Below are 17,048 nucleotides of genomic sequence, written 5' to 3'. Positions count from 1 at the left end.
CAAGTCAAAATACGGCCCAAAGGGACCTAAGGCATGACTCGAAGCCCACTTTATGATTTCTTAACCAGCAGCCCGTAAAACGTAGGACGGTTTACGCTTGGTTCGCAAGGAAAGATAAATGTCAAGTTTTCGCGGATAAATATGAAATTTTGAAGATAATTACGAAGATCGGGAAAAATGGAATATCTCCATTTTTTGGTTATGACGGCTTAAGGACAAAAATAGAAAAGCGTAAACCGACCTAGGAGCGAGTATGTAAGGAGTCCAAGGCGAGAGGCATGGAGAGAGAACTTTTTCACAGCAAACTTAGCACTTAGAGCAATTTAGGCAATTTTCCGTTTTTTGTTATTCGAGCTGCGACTCAATTAGGTTGTTGCTGTCTTAGGGTTTTAGAACTAGGAATCTCGCTGACAACTCTCGAAGCCCAGGCTCTTACCTTGTTGTAACGCTCAAACGCAGATTCGGAATAAGATCTACTTTGCTCTACTTTTCTGATTATTATACTTTATCGTTGTTATCTCGTGTTCTGATTGCTTAGCATGTGGTATTAGCAGATATCCGAGACCTTTGGGAAATTAGGGTTCCCCTACTTTCCTTATTTAAACGGAAATCGACAGTGCGAATTTTGGTTTCCACAGTTTGGTGCTAGAAGGAGTTGGGGGGTACGGATCAATCTAACCCGCAAAAGCCACCAAACGATCAGGAACGATATGCAAGACTCGACATGCACGAACGTCATCTCGTTCAAGGGGGGAGCAAAGGTCGATCGTGCAAAACCTCGTAACGACCTCCTTGTTATCGAGCTGACGATTCAAGATATCGACGTCGCTAAGGTGCTAACCGACACCGGAAGTTCGGTTGATATCATCTTCAAAGATACTCTCGAAAAAATGGAGATCGATCAATAAAAAATCGTAAAACATCCTAGCCCACTGTTGGGAGTTTCGGGAGAAACCACCATTGCCTACGGATCGATTAATCTCGCAGTCAAAGCTGGGACCGTGACAAGAGTCACTGAGTTTCTAGTCGTTGACCATCCCGCATCTTACAACGTTATCATGGGAACGCCATGGTTGAACGCCATGCGTGCAATCCCGTCAACGTACCACATTTGCCTCAAATTCTCAACCTCTAACGGAATCGAGGTAATATGGGGAAATCCAAGAGTATCGCAGGTGTGTTTCGCCGCAGAACAAAAACGAAAAAGACCAGACCTCGAAACCACTCCTAGAAAAGTGGAGAAAAAGTTCTCTGACGAAAATTCGCGAAGTCAAGATCTAGCTGAACCCTTCTGGCAGTCCTGTAACATCGCGACCCTAGAGGAGAAACGCGAACCAACTTGCGAACCTGTGGTGACAGTCTGTCTCGACGAAGCATTCCCGGAACGCTGCGTCGAGATCGGAGCCAATCTCCGCGAGCCCTTGAGGACAGAACTCATAACCTTTCTAAAAAAGAACCTCAATACTTTCGCGTGGGCTGCAGAAGATATGCCAGGGATCGACATTAACATAACGTGTCACAAACAAAAAAGACGAAAGCTAGGACCCAAACGTGCTTCCACGGTAAACGACGAGGTCGAAAAATTGCTTAAAGTCGGGTCTATAACAGAAGTAAGATATCCACACAGGCTCGCCAACCCTGTAGTAGTCAAAAAGAAAAAGGGAAGTGGCGAGTCTGCGTGGACTTTACCGATCTAAAAAAAGTCTGTCCAAAGGATAGTTTCCCTCTGCCACACATCGATCAATTGGTAGAAGCAACGGCGGGCAACGAACTTTTGTCTTTCATGGATGCCTTCTCGGGTTACAATCTAATTATGATGAATCCCGACGATCGCGAGAAGACTGCATTCATTACTGATCGCGGGACCTATTGCTAGAGGGTAATGCCCTTCGGCCTCAAAAACGCTGGCGCAACTTACCAATGACTCGTGAACCGTATGTTCTCCAAACAACTCGGTAAAACAATGGAGGTTATATCGATGATATGCTCGTCAAATCCCTCCAAGCAAAAGATCACGTATCACATCTCGAGGAATGTTTCGCGCAGCTAAATTCTCATAACATGAAGCTCAACCCGACAAAATGCAGATTTGCCGTGGCATCTGGGGAATTCCTCGACTACCTAGTCACATACTGCAGCATCGAAGCTAATCCAAAACAGATCAACGCATTGATCGAGATGGCTTCACCAAAGAATAAGCGGGAAGTCCAAAGGCTGACCGGTAGAGTCGCAGCACTTAACCGATTCATTTCACGGTCGACGGACAAGTGCCTGCCTTTCTATGATGTCCTACGGGGAAATAAAAAAGTTCGAATGGTCGGAAGAATGCAAAAACGCTTTCCAACAGCTGAAACGGTATTTAGCTTCTCCTCCAGTCCTCGCAAAACCCGTGGAGGAGGAACTTTTGTTCTTGTACATCGCCGTATCGGCAACAGCTATGAGCGGCGTCCTGATTAGGGAAGAACGCGGCGAACAGAAACCTATTTTCTATATAAGCAAAACCTTGCTGGATGCCGAATCTAGGTACCCGTTAATGGAAAAATTAGTATGCACGGTCGTAACATCGGCCCGAAAACTAAGATCGTATTTCCAGTCCCACACGATCGTCATCCTCACGACATTTTCCCTACGAACGATTCTGCATAGCCCAAGTCAGTCAGGCCGACTAGCTAAATGGGCGGTCAAGTTGAGCGAGAACAATATCGAGTATCGGCCGAGAACGAGTGCAAAATCACAAGTGCTCGCAGACTTCTTGGTCGAACTACCAACGGGGACCGTAACCAACGAGGAACCAAATTCCACCTGGCTCCTTCACGTCGACGGATCCTCATCCAAGCAAGGATCATGCTTTGGAATTCGCCTTACATCTCCGACAAGCGAGATCTTGGAGCAATCATTCAGACTGGAATTCCACGCCTCAAACAACGAGGCCGAGTACGAAGCACTCATTGCAGGGCTGCGTTTAGCTCACGGCTTGAAGATACGCACTATCCACGCTTACTGCAATTTCCAGTTAGTGGCAAGTCAATTTAGCGGAGAGTATGAAGCAAGGGACGAAAGGATGGACGCGTATCTCAAACTGGTCCAAAATCTAGCTCAAGAATTTGACTTTTTTCTCTTACACGAATCCCCCGTTCCGAAATTGTCAAGGCAGATGCTCTTGCGGCACTAGCGTCAAGTTCCGACCCGGGTCTTAAAAGAGTGATACCGGTCGAGTTCATCAAACACCCGAGCATCAGACCACCAATCGTCGTCAACCTCATAGAAGGTCAAGATAACGAGGAAGAAGAAATTGCGATACAACCGGAATCAGAGCAATCCGATTACGGCTGCGATACTCCATGGCTGCAGACAATTCGAGCCTACATCACCGACAGAAAGCTACCTACCGAGAAATGGGCAGCCCGCAAAGTCCGAATGCAGGCCGCACGTTATGTAACAATCGACGGTGAAATTTGCAAATGGAGATTCTCCGGACCACTCATGACGTGTCTAGAAGGGGAAAAAGCGAGAAAAGTGATGGAGGAAGTACATTCTGGATCCTGCGGAAACCATTCCGGTGGAAGATCCCTAGCAGTGAAAATCAAACGCCATGGATACTACTGGCCAGCGATGATCGGAGATTGCGAGAAATTCGCGCGATAATGCAAAAAATGCCAAAGGGATGCGCCAACCATCTGACAACCAGCCGAAGTTCTTTCCTCATCACATCGCCATATCCCTTTATGCGCTGGGCCATGGATATCATCAGACCTCTTCATAATTCAAAGCAAAAGTGTTTCCTCTTAGTCCTCACCGATTTCTTCTCAAAATGGGTAGAAGCAGATTCGTACGCAAGTATAAAAGATGTCCAAGTCAAAAATTTCGTATGGAAAAACATCATCTGTAGGCATGGAGTTCCTTATGAGATCGTAACCGATAACGAATTTCAGTTTATCTCCACCTGGTTCGAGGCATTTTCCGAAAAATGGAAGATACGACTGAACAAGTCGACGCCCAGGTATCCGCACTGTAACGGACAAGCTGAAACGATCAATAAGACCATTCTCGACGGACTTAAGAAACGCTTAGAGGCTAAAAAAGGCAAGTGGGCCGACGAACTCGAGGGAGTCCTCTGGCCCATCGTACCACCCCAAGGCGAGCAACGGTAGAAACACCTTTCGCTCTGGTGTACGGAACGGACTGCATGATTCTCGCAGAAGTTGAGTTCCCCGGTGTTCGAAGAAGATTTCTACCCGAACGAGAAGAGCTTAATGACGCCATTCTCTTAGATGATATCGATCTCATTAACGAGCGCCGAGATCGAGCACTCATTCGAATCCAAAATTACCAACACGCAGCCGCAAAGTACTATAATTCCAACGTACGGAATTGCATATTCAATGAAGGGGACTTGGTCCTTCGCAAAGTCTTCAAAAACACCGCTGAATGAAACGCGTGAAAACTTGGAGCAAACTGGGAAGGACCCTATAAAATCGAAAAGGTCGTCCGATCAGGCTCCTACGAAATAGCCAACATGCAGGGCGTAAAAATTCCAAGAACCTGGAGCGCAATGTATCTAAAAAAATACTATCACTAAACAAACCACCTCGCAACTACCGAACTACAAGACGGCTTGATCTCCATAAGGAGTACGTAGGCAGTTTGTCGAAAGGCAAATCAGCTGTCCACCCTCACTAAAAAGGGGGGGGGGAGTGGATACGTATACTCTCAAATTCGAAAACATCTGACCACACCATCGATGTTTCTGACATATTTTAATCAAGCGAAACATTTTTATCCACAAATTATTTTCAGGTCCTCGAAAATAAACCAGTCGCTAAGGAAAAGCAACGCGAGACATCACAAAAAAGCCTCAAGAGTTATTTTTCCCGGCCGACAAAACGAAACCTTCGTCACGAAAAATAATGAACATGTTAAACACCTCAGCCAAACACACATTTTGCGCAAAAACTCAAAACGGCGACATCTGCCACCAAGTTCGGTGCTGATCACATCGAACTCTTGAACGTTCTAAACAGACATAGCCATCTCACGAAGATGACTCTCGTACATCCGACACAAGGATAATAGCGCTATAAAAGAAACCCAAAATTTTAGTCTACCACTCCCAGTTGGCTTAAAAATTGTCACTGGAGAGATGCTCGATTCGTATCAAACAAGTCGTGTAAGCCGAGAACCTAACGCGGACTTTAAATCGGTACGAATCAGGTTAAAATCGCGATAGATAAATCGCAATCGGTAGCCGGCTAGTCACCGCATAAATCTTAAAATCGAAAGTAAACCTAGGTCTTGCCCTAAACCCAGCGCACTGGTCTCTAACATCTCAAGGCATGATATCGAAAAGATACGAGATCATAAAACCATGCCTCTATGTTTATATTCGACATCTTCAGATATCCCGCGAAATATATATCTCACGGAAAAACTCTCGAAACGGATCTCGAACAAAACATTTCACATCGAAGAAGGATATGAGACGACAACTCACACCTTCCTTCCACACCATACGCTAACTCACGAAAAATGCAACTTGATCATCTTGTCATAAAATGAAAGCCGCAGGATGGCAGGGATTCAAAGCCACAAACGGCCAGTCGCAAAACATGAAATAAATCCATTTAAGGCCAAAACATCAAACATAAATCACAAGAGATCTAAAACCATAGTCGTCTTCTGAACTCACGCTCCCTCCTCACCCATCGCTTCGTCCAAGCCTGGAGCCGCGTCACTCCCGTTTTCTCCGACCACGGGATCTTTCCTCTCTGGATCTTCTGAACACGTCGGAAGGAAGCATGCGGATTTCAGGTCAGCTGGGACGAGATCGAAATCTCCATCCACGGCTGCCAAATCCCCCTTTCAGTCAGACAACCGGGTCTCTTCGGCCTCTAACGACAAGGAGTCTCGCTCTAGAACGCCCGAACTACGGCCATCCCGCCCTCAATCGTCGCCAAGGCCAGATCCCTGCTCCGGATGCACTCGAGGGAGCCAGGAAAGGCAGAGATCTTTGCCAAACGAGCCTGAAACTCAGAGCGTAACCCAGGAAGTTATTCCATAACCCAGCCGTAATGTATTTCATTCAATAAATCAGCCGTTTATTATAATAACTCCGCCGAAATTGACTTCGCGACGTCTCATATTTTAAGACATCAATAATTACGTAGGGGCTATTAAGTTATGTAGGGACTATTAAGTACATACATTTCGTTTTCAGATGTTTTTGCCATTTCCTCAGCTGTAACTGGCTAATTATGCCGCCATTGTTTTGGCGTGTAAAAATACGTCTGAAACTAATACCAAGACATGACAATCCAAAAACTCAGCCGTAATTCAAGAAAATAAAAATCCAAAACCCAACCGTAATACAAAAACATGAAAACAAAACCCAGCCGTAATACAAAAACTTTAAGATCCAAAACCCAGCCGTAATAGAAGAACATGAAAATCCAAAACCCAGCCGTAATAGTAGAACTTGAAAACCAAAAACTCAGCCGTAATACAAAAACATGAAAATTCCTACAACACATGCTTACATCGGACAAGTTTTAGCATTATGTCCACTCTGTCTACATCGAGAACATGTCCCTAGGACGTTTATTTGCAAGTGCAACTTCTAAAGCAGATTTCATCATATTTTTCTTAGGACTTCCTGGTTGTTGACAAATAGACGGGGGCAAGCATGGTTGGTTAGCCACGATTCCTGAAACATGTTGCGCTGAGTCAACCGGCATGACCGATTCAGCGTATGCGCTCACCAAATAAGCGCTGTTATAGTAAGGACTGCACAGGGATATACGACAAACATTCATGTACTCCGCAGCTGCGATTGTGTGTACATATGTTAATTTCTCGTGTTCGAAATGCCGACATGTGCACTTTCGCTTTGCCAAATTAACAACATTCAAAGACTCGCCAGAAAATTCATATTTAACTTCATTGTGATGATCATCGATCCTTTGTACCGTCAAATCTCTAGCGGCAGTTACACGACCCTATTAAGAAAAATAGAATAAATGTGAAACGGCTAACTTATTACATATAAAGGCTGAATTAAGAACTATAAAGGCTGACTTAAGAACTATAATGGCTGACTTATTTTTACTGTTACGACTGACTTACATGTAGTAGTTTCTCCACACCACGCGTAAGCGTGGTTGGCTGCGATCTGGCATCCTCTCTCCGTTCAGCAAACCATCTGCTCATCATAACCCGTATCGATTCTAATATTCAAACAATGTTAAGACCTCTAGCATTCGACAATCCTCTGTTCATTGATTCCGCTATGTTCGTAGTCATCAAATTGTACCTCTCGCCCGGGAAATGAACACGCGTCCACAGTCGGACATCAACTCTTTGGAGGTAGCCGTGGAGTGCATGATTAACCGCTTCAATCTCCTCAAAAATCACAGTAAAGTCATACATCCTAAAACATCTCGCCGCTATCTTCACCAGACGAAATACATCTTTTCCTTTGTACCGTCCCAATATGTTCTTATATAAATGGTAGGTGCATATTCCCCGAGCAGCTAATAGATACACATTTCTAATTGCTTTCCCTATCGAGTTATGCATATCCTAGATTATCTCAAGACCCTCATCGTCAGGAATCAAAAGTTTTAGTTGCGTAAAAAACCAATGTCACGAATCATCATTTTCAGTGTCAACCACTGCGAAGGCTATTGGAAAAATATGAAAGTTACCATCCTGAGCTAGTGCTGTGAGTAGCGTCCCTTTGTATTTACCATTAAAAAACGTACCGTCAACGACAACAACTTTGCGCATGAAAGGAAACTCATTTACGCTCGCATCAAATGCAAGAAACACATATATGAATCTTCCAAGCTCATCGATTTGAAGACGCGTAACTGTACTCGGATTTGCCCTTCTTATCATGTATAAGTAAGAAGGCAATCTTTCAAAACCCAGTTCACTCATCGATTTTCCTTGCAAATTTCAGCGTCTGGTATGATTTCCAATAATCCATCTGTTCACATGAAAAAACGATACACATAACTCAGCCGCATCATAAAATTAAGACAGCCACAGCGTAAAAATAACTAAACCCTAGCTTTATTATAACTCAGCCGCATCTAACATTATAATAACCCAGCTGCATTGTATTAATATGTCAGCCGCTACATTTCATATTACTGAGCCGTATCGTTAACATAACTCAGCCGCATCAAAGTAATATATTATTTTCTCTTTTTGTAACCAAATGAATATATTATTTTCTGTACATGAAAACTATATTGTTTTCATTAAAAAAAGACGTACATGTTCATTGGGGATACATAAACATGTACGTCTCTTATGTTGCTTTTATTATCTCTATTAGATACTTAACTTTTGTTTTTATTTTATACTTTACTGTCATAAAAACTATAGTGTTTTCATTAAAAAACATATACGTGACTTTAGGGATACATATTAATGGTGAAACCTTAAATACATAATGCCATGTATTTGCAAATATAATACATGATAATGTTTGCAACGATGAAGATTCAAATAAACATGCAGGTGCAACCACTATAGATTTAAGATCATAGCACAAAACTAATTAAAGATTTGAATAAACATGGAGTATAATTATAAGATAACCGATTTCGATGCATGCTATTAGACTGATTGGTTTGCTTTGTTAATTAGGAAGCATATAATATATTATGTTATGCTACAAATTAGTGAATAGTGCCGGCATATATAATTAGTCTAACTAGGTTAAGATCCGCGCCTTGCGCGGGATGAACATTATATATATAAACTATTTTATATATTATATGTTTCTAACATATTATGAAATAATATATATATATATTGAATAATTAAAAAATCAGTAACTATAACTTATATAATTAAATTGGTGCGAACATATAAAAAAATTTTATTAATCCAAAAAATATTTTTTATATTTGATATGGTATATAATTAAATTTAAATGATAGTAACATATATATATAGTATATTTTAATATTAATATTTATTAAATAATATATTTTGCTCATATTTTTTTATCATTTTTATCTGTTATAGCAAAAAATTTAAATTACTGATAACAAAATTTTCACTCTGAGATTAATATATATATATATATATACATATATTCCTATATCTTTTATTGTAATATTTATTAAATGAGACTTTTAACTTATATGATTTTTTTTGACAAAAAAAAAAAAAAAAAACTTATATGATTTTTTAATTATTTGTATCATGTCATAACAAAAATTTAAACCATGGATCACAAAATTTGAATGTGAAACTTTTAACAGTTTTAGTAATTTATACTCGTTTTAAAAAATTCAAAATATAACATATAAAGAAAAAAATTAATTTTTATTATATGGTTACTATGGTTGTTTAATTTATTTTAATAGTTTAAAATTAATTAAATATAATATAAGACACACTTATTTTTATCAAATCTTTATTATTCAAAATAATTAATTGTCATATATATACTTTAGCCACATTAGGCAATTCCATAATTTTATTTAAGGAAGTAATGCATCACATTAATAATGTATTTATGGTTAATTTAATAAAAATCTTATTTTATATTTAGATGGACTAACCTATTTCTCTAAGGATTCTAAGAATCATTCTAGTGATGACATGTGGCTACAAAAAATGTTGTAATGCTTCTCAAATAATATATAGGGGATAAAGAAAGGACTTTTAAACATAGAGTGTGAGAGTGATTGTGGGAGTGCCACATAGAAAATGGCATTTTAGATAATAACACATGAGGCTAAGGTTAGTTTGTAAGAATGCTTTTACTTTAATATTAAGGGGATTACAACAATAAATTTGGAACATCTATCTTTCATGCAAAAATCTATTATTAATTATCATCTTATATAGTATAGTATATAAGTCTACTAACAAATGAAATAAATTGAAAAAGAAAGTAAAAATATCGCATGTGATAAAACTGAACAATTCTCAAATAAGTTTGACTCCAAATTATTTTTCACGTTTCAAAAAGTCAATAATCAAATAATATATACAAATAAGATAAATATCACAAATATATTACACATTTATTTATAACAACCAAAGGAAAAAATCAAAACTAGTATTTATCGTATAACTTCTTAATTCTCGCATTATCTTATTATTACATATTTTTTAATTAGATACAAAATGATTTTCAATTGCAAAGTCTTCACCAATTTTCACATTGTATTTCCAATTTCACTCATAATCTCTCTCAATCTCTCCCAAAATCTACTATACTCAATCTCTTATAATCTCTCATCAAACTTCACCAAATCGCCCATTTTCTTTGTGTTCATATCTGGAAATCACTCAACCATCATCCTTGGTCAAAATCTCACACAAATTAGCTACTCAGCTTCGGCTTGATCATTCCATTCTACTATCACATTGTAGCATATCATGTTGCACTTCCAACTAGGAACAAAATGAATGTTAGAACTATGCATCTTCACTTACGTCATCCATCTATTCTAATCTCTCATACACAACTGGTCATTGTAGCTCCAATTATATTCTCGTTGTACTATTTTACATGGTACTTTCGCCTACTATGGCCCTGTTCGTTTGGTGATCGCCAGCATCAGCGACTAGAGTCAGCAACTGCGACTTGATGTCGCCAATAATTGTTCGTTTCCATGTCGCGCGGTTGATTGCAGCGGTTGTCGCTGGATTGTTCGTTTTCATGTCGTGCGATTGATCGCAATTGTCGCTACGTCGTTTGTTTTAGTGTCGCTTGCGATCAGATCTTTACATTTAAATTATTCATTTAGTTTTTAACAAAAATATGATTACAGTTATTTATATTTTTTAAATTTCATTTTTAGTTACTCAGTTTTAATTTTTAATTTATACATATCTTGTAAATAAAACCATAATAATAAACTAAACATAAACTCAAATTTAAAAACTAAAAATCAAATATCATAAAACTAATAAATAAAAATCAGTACAAAACCAATTCAATTTAACTAGTAAGGTAATCGATATCCTCTACTCAACTCAGTAGTAATATGATCACGTAAACCTTCCATGGCTCTATCACAAGTCGGCTCATATGGAATATTTCCATCATGATCATCACCATTTTCTTCATCTTCATCTTCATCATCATCATCATCATCATCATCATCATCATCATCATCATCATCATCATCATCATCATCATCATCATCATCATCACCATGTGTATGATATTCGTCTCTTCTCTGCCAACGCACAAAATCACTACCTTGTCGATGTGAATCACGTATGAAGTTGTGTAGAGCCATCGTTGTTGTTACTAGCTTTATCCATTTGATCAAACCATACTTTGGATGCCTACGGTCAAGAATTCTCCATTTTGCTTTCCACACTCCAAATGTCCGCTCAATCACAGATCGCATGCTTGAATGTCTCCGGTTGAACACCTCTCGAGCGTTAGTTGGCGGTCCTCCTCTGTTGAATTGATCGAGATGATACCGAACTATACGATACGGACAAAGATACCATGTTCTTGTGGGATATCCAGCATCAACCAAATAATACTTTCCATTTGGCGGATGTGGAAAAAAAGGGCTCATTCCTCGCACAATAAGTTAATACCTTTGTGTCATGTGCTCTACCCGGGACACCCACATAAGCATATATGAACGTCATATCAAAGTTACATATAGCAAGGACATTCATGGTCGGCTCCTGTTTTCTACTCCTGTATGCTTCGGCATTTCGCTTCGGAGGGCGAACTGAGATATGAGTTTCATCCAATGCTCCAATACAATCTTTAAAAAATGGCCAGTAGCGATCATCACTTCTCAAAGCAGGACATAAGTCATAAGCTTAAACACTGCACTATAAGTCATAACAAAAAAACAGAAACTATTCATTCACTTAAAAAATACTACAATCTGAGTCAAATGCTTAAAACAAAAGTCAAACGCTTAAAACAAGCTTACTAAACAGTCATACTGAAACAGACGCTACAATCCTTCATAAATCTTAACTCCAATCATATGCTCAAGGTAGCTAATCTTATCATCATCACTAGGAAAAGACATAAACGAGAATCTGTTTGCTTCATCAGCTTTGAGATGGTTAACAACAACAATGTGAAATGGTGACCACTTAATCACTCCAGGCAGCTCATTAAGTATCTCCAATACTTTGTCTATACGGAATTTGCGATCCTGTTGCAACACCACACGATCCTATGCCATTATCTCTAGCATCTTTTCAGCTATCTTATTTTTTTCTACCAGAATTGCATTTCGAACAACATATGGCTCATGATCAACTTCTTTACGCTTTCTCTTTGACTTTGAACATCCAGCTCTACTTGTTTCTTCTCTTGGTGCTGGCATATCAGTATCAATTGAATCAGATTCCTCATCCTTTTCTGCATCTACTCTAGAATCTAAACTAGCTTCTCTTTGCTGAGCACTCCATCTTTCTGCTCCAGTCATAGTAACAGCACCAAACTCTGTTTCAAAAACATCCATGTTTGGAGGCACTTTGGTCTTGTACTTTCTTGCACCTTGCCATTCCTGTTTAAGAGAAAAAAAGTTAGTATACTTGAAGACAAATTGTATTTTTTCATGCTAATATACTGACATTACTAAAGCAACTAAGAGAAAGTTACTTACCGCAATGTGTTGATCCCACCAAGCATCGGACATCTCCAACCTTCCCATAGCATCATAGACAAGCCCGGTTCTATTATGAGTGAGTTTCTTAAACTTGACGTATGCTTTCCTACTAATATCAACCTTGTTCTTAAACCTGTCCCATATCCATCTCTTACTAAATTTCTCTTCAAACTTCTTTATGATGAACTCTCTTCCAACTACATTCATGCCACTCCTTGGTCTGTTTCCTTTTCTTTTCTCATCGGCATAAAGAGTAAACAAATACCGAACTTCTTCATCGGTCCAGTTCTAAATAACAAGTCTCATCAATACACAAACAAGCTAAACTAGCAAAAAAAAAAACAATCACAAAACATCTAAGGAACTAAAACTGCATAAGACACTTACAATATCATTATTAGCCATTCTTCTTGTCTAGTTGTTGTCTTGTTGTGACTTATGTCAAAACCTGAAAAGATAATACAAACATAAGTGAATCAAGGATTGAAACATAACTCAGATAGTAATGCCATTAATCTACTTGTTTCAACCAAAGCAATATTAATCTGATATGTGAATGAAGTAATGAATTAATACATGATCAAAGACTTATAATAACTGAAATCGAAAACCCATCTCTACAAATACTACAATCTTAGATGATCAAAACATATTATAATCTCAAAACACAGAACAATGCAATTTTCTTACATGCCCATCTTACTGATTTCAGTACTAGCTATAAATCCTCCTAAATCTCTCAAGTGAAAGGTTGAGATCGATTGTACCTGAGTTCGAATCAGAATCAGAGAGAGAACTGCCTGAAAGTTCAAAATAAAAGGATTTACTTCGAATCAGAGAGAGAGAGAGAGAGAGAGAGAGAGAGAGAGAGAGAGAGAGAGAGAGAGAGAGAGAGAGAGAGAGAGAGAGAGAGAGAGAGAGAGAGAGAGAGAGAGAGAGAGAGGGAGAGAGAGAGAGAGAGAGAGAGAGAGAGAGAGAGAGAGAGAGCTGAGGCATGAGAGATGGTGGAGAGAAGCGTGAGAGATGGTGAAGAGAGGCGTGAAAGATGGTGAAGAGAGGTGTGAGAGAGATCGTGAGGAGAGATGGTGTGTTGTAGGCATGGGTCGGAGGGTCGAACGGACGGACGGACGGACAGACGGATGACCGATCCGCGGTTCAGCCTTGTCTCGGATGGATGGTACGGGCCGGCTCGTCTCTTGCTTGTGATCGAACCTGCAACAGATAGGAACCTTTAGTGAGTTTTCAATAGGAACAAGAACAGAACAAGATATGATTCTTTTGGTTTTTATAGAATTGGATGAATGAAATCTAAAAACAAAAGATAGAGAAAGGAGTAGATTGGCGGATGGAATCTGCTGCTGGACGTATGTCTCTCTCAGCGAGATGCCTAGGTCGGATAGGAGGATAGTTATGGCTCCGGCTCTTGTTGGACGTGTGTCTCTCTCAAGATTCAGAGAAGGAATGGAATGGATCGATGGACGCCACAAAGAACAATGGATCGGCTCTTTGATATGTCACGCGGCTGCTCTCAATGTTTCACACAACTGAAAGACTTAGGGTTTCTTTGCTAAAGCAAAACTCGATTTCATAAAAGACTTGCCGAAAATTTGGCTACTACAAGTGTTTAAATAGCTGTTCCTTAATGGACTCTAAAAGATAAAAAGGCCTAGACAAATGGCCATAGTCTTAACCGAAATAAATTAAAGAAAAGCAATAGACCGGTCGCGGCTTGAGATGTCCGGATCAGAACTCATAGTATGCTTGCATGTTGCCTCATTAAAACCTTTCGGAAAAACCCAGTGGGACAAAACCCGATAAGGAAAAAGAGTACAACACATACTACTCCTTCTGATGGACGGCTACATCTCTGAACCGGAAGCAAGTTGGTTGGATGGATTGAGGATGAAGGTGGAAATGATCAGGCCGGCTTCATTCTGGTCGATGGAGGAGAATTGGCTTGAATGGAAGGAGTCTGGAACCTCTAATGGCTCGCTGGTGTCTTCAAGCTTTAAGTCGGCCAACTCCTGGATCAATAGTTGCTTGAATCCGGTTTGTTCCTGTGCAAGCAACTCCTGGACAGCTTTGGCAAATCCAGCTCTTATAACCCTTGAGCCGGACCTTGTGGTAGGACCTTTGCGGATGATGGGAACCTCAGTCGTGGGTACTACAACATCCCCTCCCTCTTGAACAGGTTCTGTCCTCAGAACATCTCCGTCATCTGCAATATAAGGAGACAAATCAGACACATTGAACGTTCGGGATACTTGGAACTCACCTGGCAGCTCTAGCCGGTAGGCATTGTCATTGATCCGGTCTAGCACTCGGAAAGGTCCGTCCCCTCGTGGGGATAATTTGCTCTTCCTCTCTTCCGGAAACCGTTCTGGCCTCATGTGGAGCCACACCCAGTCGCCTGGTTGGAAGATAACTTCTGTGCGTCCCTTGTTGAGCTTAATCCTGTTCCGTTCAGCCTTCTTCTCCAAAGTCTCCTTGACTTGCCGGTGCATGTTCTTCACAAACTCAGCCTTTTTTCACCACTCTGGCTAACTTGCATGGCTGGGGGCAGTGCGGATAGGTCCATGGGCGTCTCTGGTCTAAAGCCATACACGATCTCAAAAGGGGAGAGGTTAGTAATAGAGTGCCTTGCATGGTTATAAGCAAACTCAATGAAAGGCAAACAACTCAACCAATTTCTAAGGTTCTTACCCACCGTAGCCCTCAACAACTGAGAGAGTGTACGGTTTACTACCTCGGTCTGACCATCAGTCTGTGGGTGGCAAGTGGTCGAGAAGAGGAGCTTGGTTCCAAGCTTCTTCCACAATGTTCTCCAGAAGTGGCTGAGGAATTTTGTGTCTCGGTCGGACACAATGGTACGTGGCACTCCATGTAAGCGCACCACTTCCTTGAAGAAGAGATCAGCGGTTTGGCTTGCATCATTGGTCTTGGAACATGGAATGAAATGTGCCATCTTGGAGAACCTGTCCACTACAACAAAAATAGAATCCTTGTGTTCTATCTTGGGCAAGCCCAGCACAAAGTCCATAGACAGATCAACCCATGGTGCAATAGGAATAGGTAAAGGCATGTGTAAACCATAAGGATGCGACCTGGATTTGGTTTTGAGACAGACAGTGCACTTGGCACATAGGCTCTCGACGTAACGCCTCATCCTGGGCCAATAGAAGTGGTCGGAGAGGACGCTCAGGGTTTTGTCTCGGCCGAAATGCCCCATCAACCCGCCCCCATGAGCTTCTCGTGTCAGTAAGTCTCGCATGGAACCATGAGGAATGCACAGGCGCTTCTCCTTGAAGAGGAACCCGTCCTGCTGATAGAATGGACCCATGGCTCCCTTAGCCGTGTTACTGTAAAGCTCAGAAAAATCAGGGTCAGTTTCATAAGACATTTTAAGTTGTTCAAAACCCATGATCTTGGCCTCCATGGTGGTAATGAGCGTGTGGCGTCGGGATAGAGCGTCGGCCACTACGTTGTCCTTCCCCTTCTTGTACTTGATCACATAAGGAAAAGTCTCCACGAACTCCAGCCACCTAGCATGCCTCTTCTTGAGTGTGGTCTGGCCCCTCAAGTGTTTAAGAGTCTCGTGATCTGTATGAATAATAAACTCTTTAGACAGAAGATAATGTTGCCAAGTTTCAAGTGACCTTACTAGAGCATATAGCTCTTTATCATAGGTGGGGTAATTGAGGGCGGCTCCACTCAATTTCTCACTAAAGAAAGCCACTGGCCGGCCTCCTTGGGTCAGTACGGCTCCTATCCCTGTCCCTGAAGCATCACACTCAATCTCAAAAGGTTTATCAAAATCAGGAAGAGTTAGGACCGGTGCATGTGTCAAACTATATTTAAGCCTGTTGAAAGACTCCTCTTGGGCAGGACCCCAAGCAAAGGTTACATTCTTCTTGATCACGGAGGTCATTGGGGCGGCAATGGTACTGAAGTCCTTCACAAATCGTCGGTAGAAACTGGCTAGTCCATGGAAGCTGCGGATATGTCCGATCGTGGTCGGGGTCGGCCAGTCTTGTATGGCCTTGATCTTCTCCTCATCAACCTTCAGTCCCTGTGAACTCACAACAAAGCCTAAAAATACCAACTGATCAGTGCAGAATACACATTTCTTAAGGTTAGCATAAAGGCCTTCTTGCCTTAAGGCTTTCAAAACCTGTTCTAGGTGTCCCATGTGTTCAGTTAAAGACCTGCTGTAAATCAAGATATCATCAAAGTATACAACCACGAATTTACCAATGTAAGGTCGGAGGACCTCATTCATGAGTCTCATGAAGGTGCTAGGGGCGTTGGTAAGGCCAAACGGCATCACCAGCCACTCGTATAGACCTTGCTTGGTCTTGAAGGCGGTTTTCCACTCATCTCCTTCCTTCATGCGGACTTGATGGTATCCACTCCTGAGATCAA

The 17,048-nt window shown here is 40.9% G+C and overlaps 1 protein-coding gene across 1 annotated transcript; it reads right to left on the bottom strand.

Moving 5' to 3' along the window:
- Positions 1 to 6,566: 6,566 nt before the first annotated feature.
- On the bottom strand, positions 6,567 to 7,422 carry LOC125608587. Its single transcript, XM_048779003.1, has 3 exons — positions 7,307 to 7,422; positions 7,120 to 7,195; positions 6,567 to 6,992 (listed from the first exon to the last, which is right to left on the bottom strand). The coding sequence occupies exons 1-3, from the start codon at positions 7,420 to 7,422 to the stop codon at positions 6,567 to 6,569; spliced, it is 618 nt and encodes a 205-aa protein (XP_048634960.1).
- Between the last annotated feature and the right edge of the window lie 9,626 nt (positions 7,423 to 17,048).

The sequence above is a fragment of the Brassica napus genome, chromosome A5 (assembly GCF_020379485.1).
Source record: "Brassica napus cultivar Da-Ae chromosome A5, Da-Ae, whole genome shotgun sequence".
Lineage (NCBI taxonomy): Eukaryota > Viridiplantae > Streptophyta > Magnoliopsida > Brassicales > Brassicaceae > Brassica > Brassica napus.
Note: the sequence above shows the minus strand (reverse complement) of the source record. Positions and strands in the feature narration are given on the sequence as shown.

What these genes read in the sequence shown, in the direction of transcription:
- LOC125608587 (XM_048779003.1), bottom strand. Translation starts at nt 7,422, where the DNA reads ATGTATGACTTTACTGTGATTTTTGAGGAGATTGAAGCGGTTAATCAT. An exon ending in GTTCATTTCCCGGGCGAGAG is followed by an intron (nt 7,196 to 7,306) that starts GTACAATTTGAT and finishes TATGATGAGCAG; the next exon opens with ATGGTTTGCTGAACGGAGAG. An exon ending in GTGTGGAGAAACTACTACAT is followed by an intron (nt 6,993 to 7,119) that starts GTAAGTCAGTCG and finishes TTTTCTTAATAG; the next exon opens with GGTCGTGTAACTGCCGCTAG.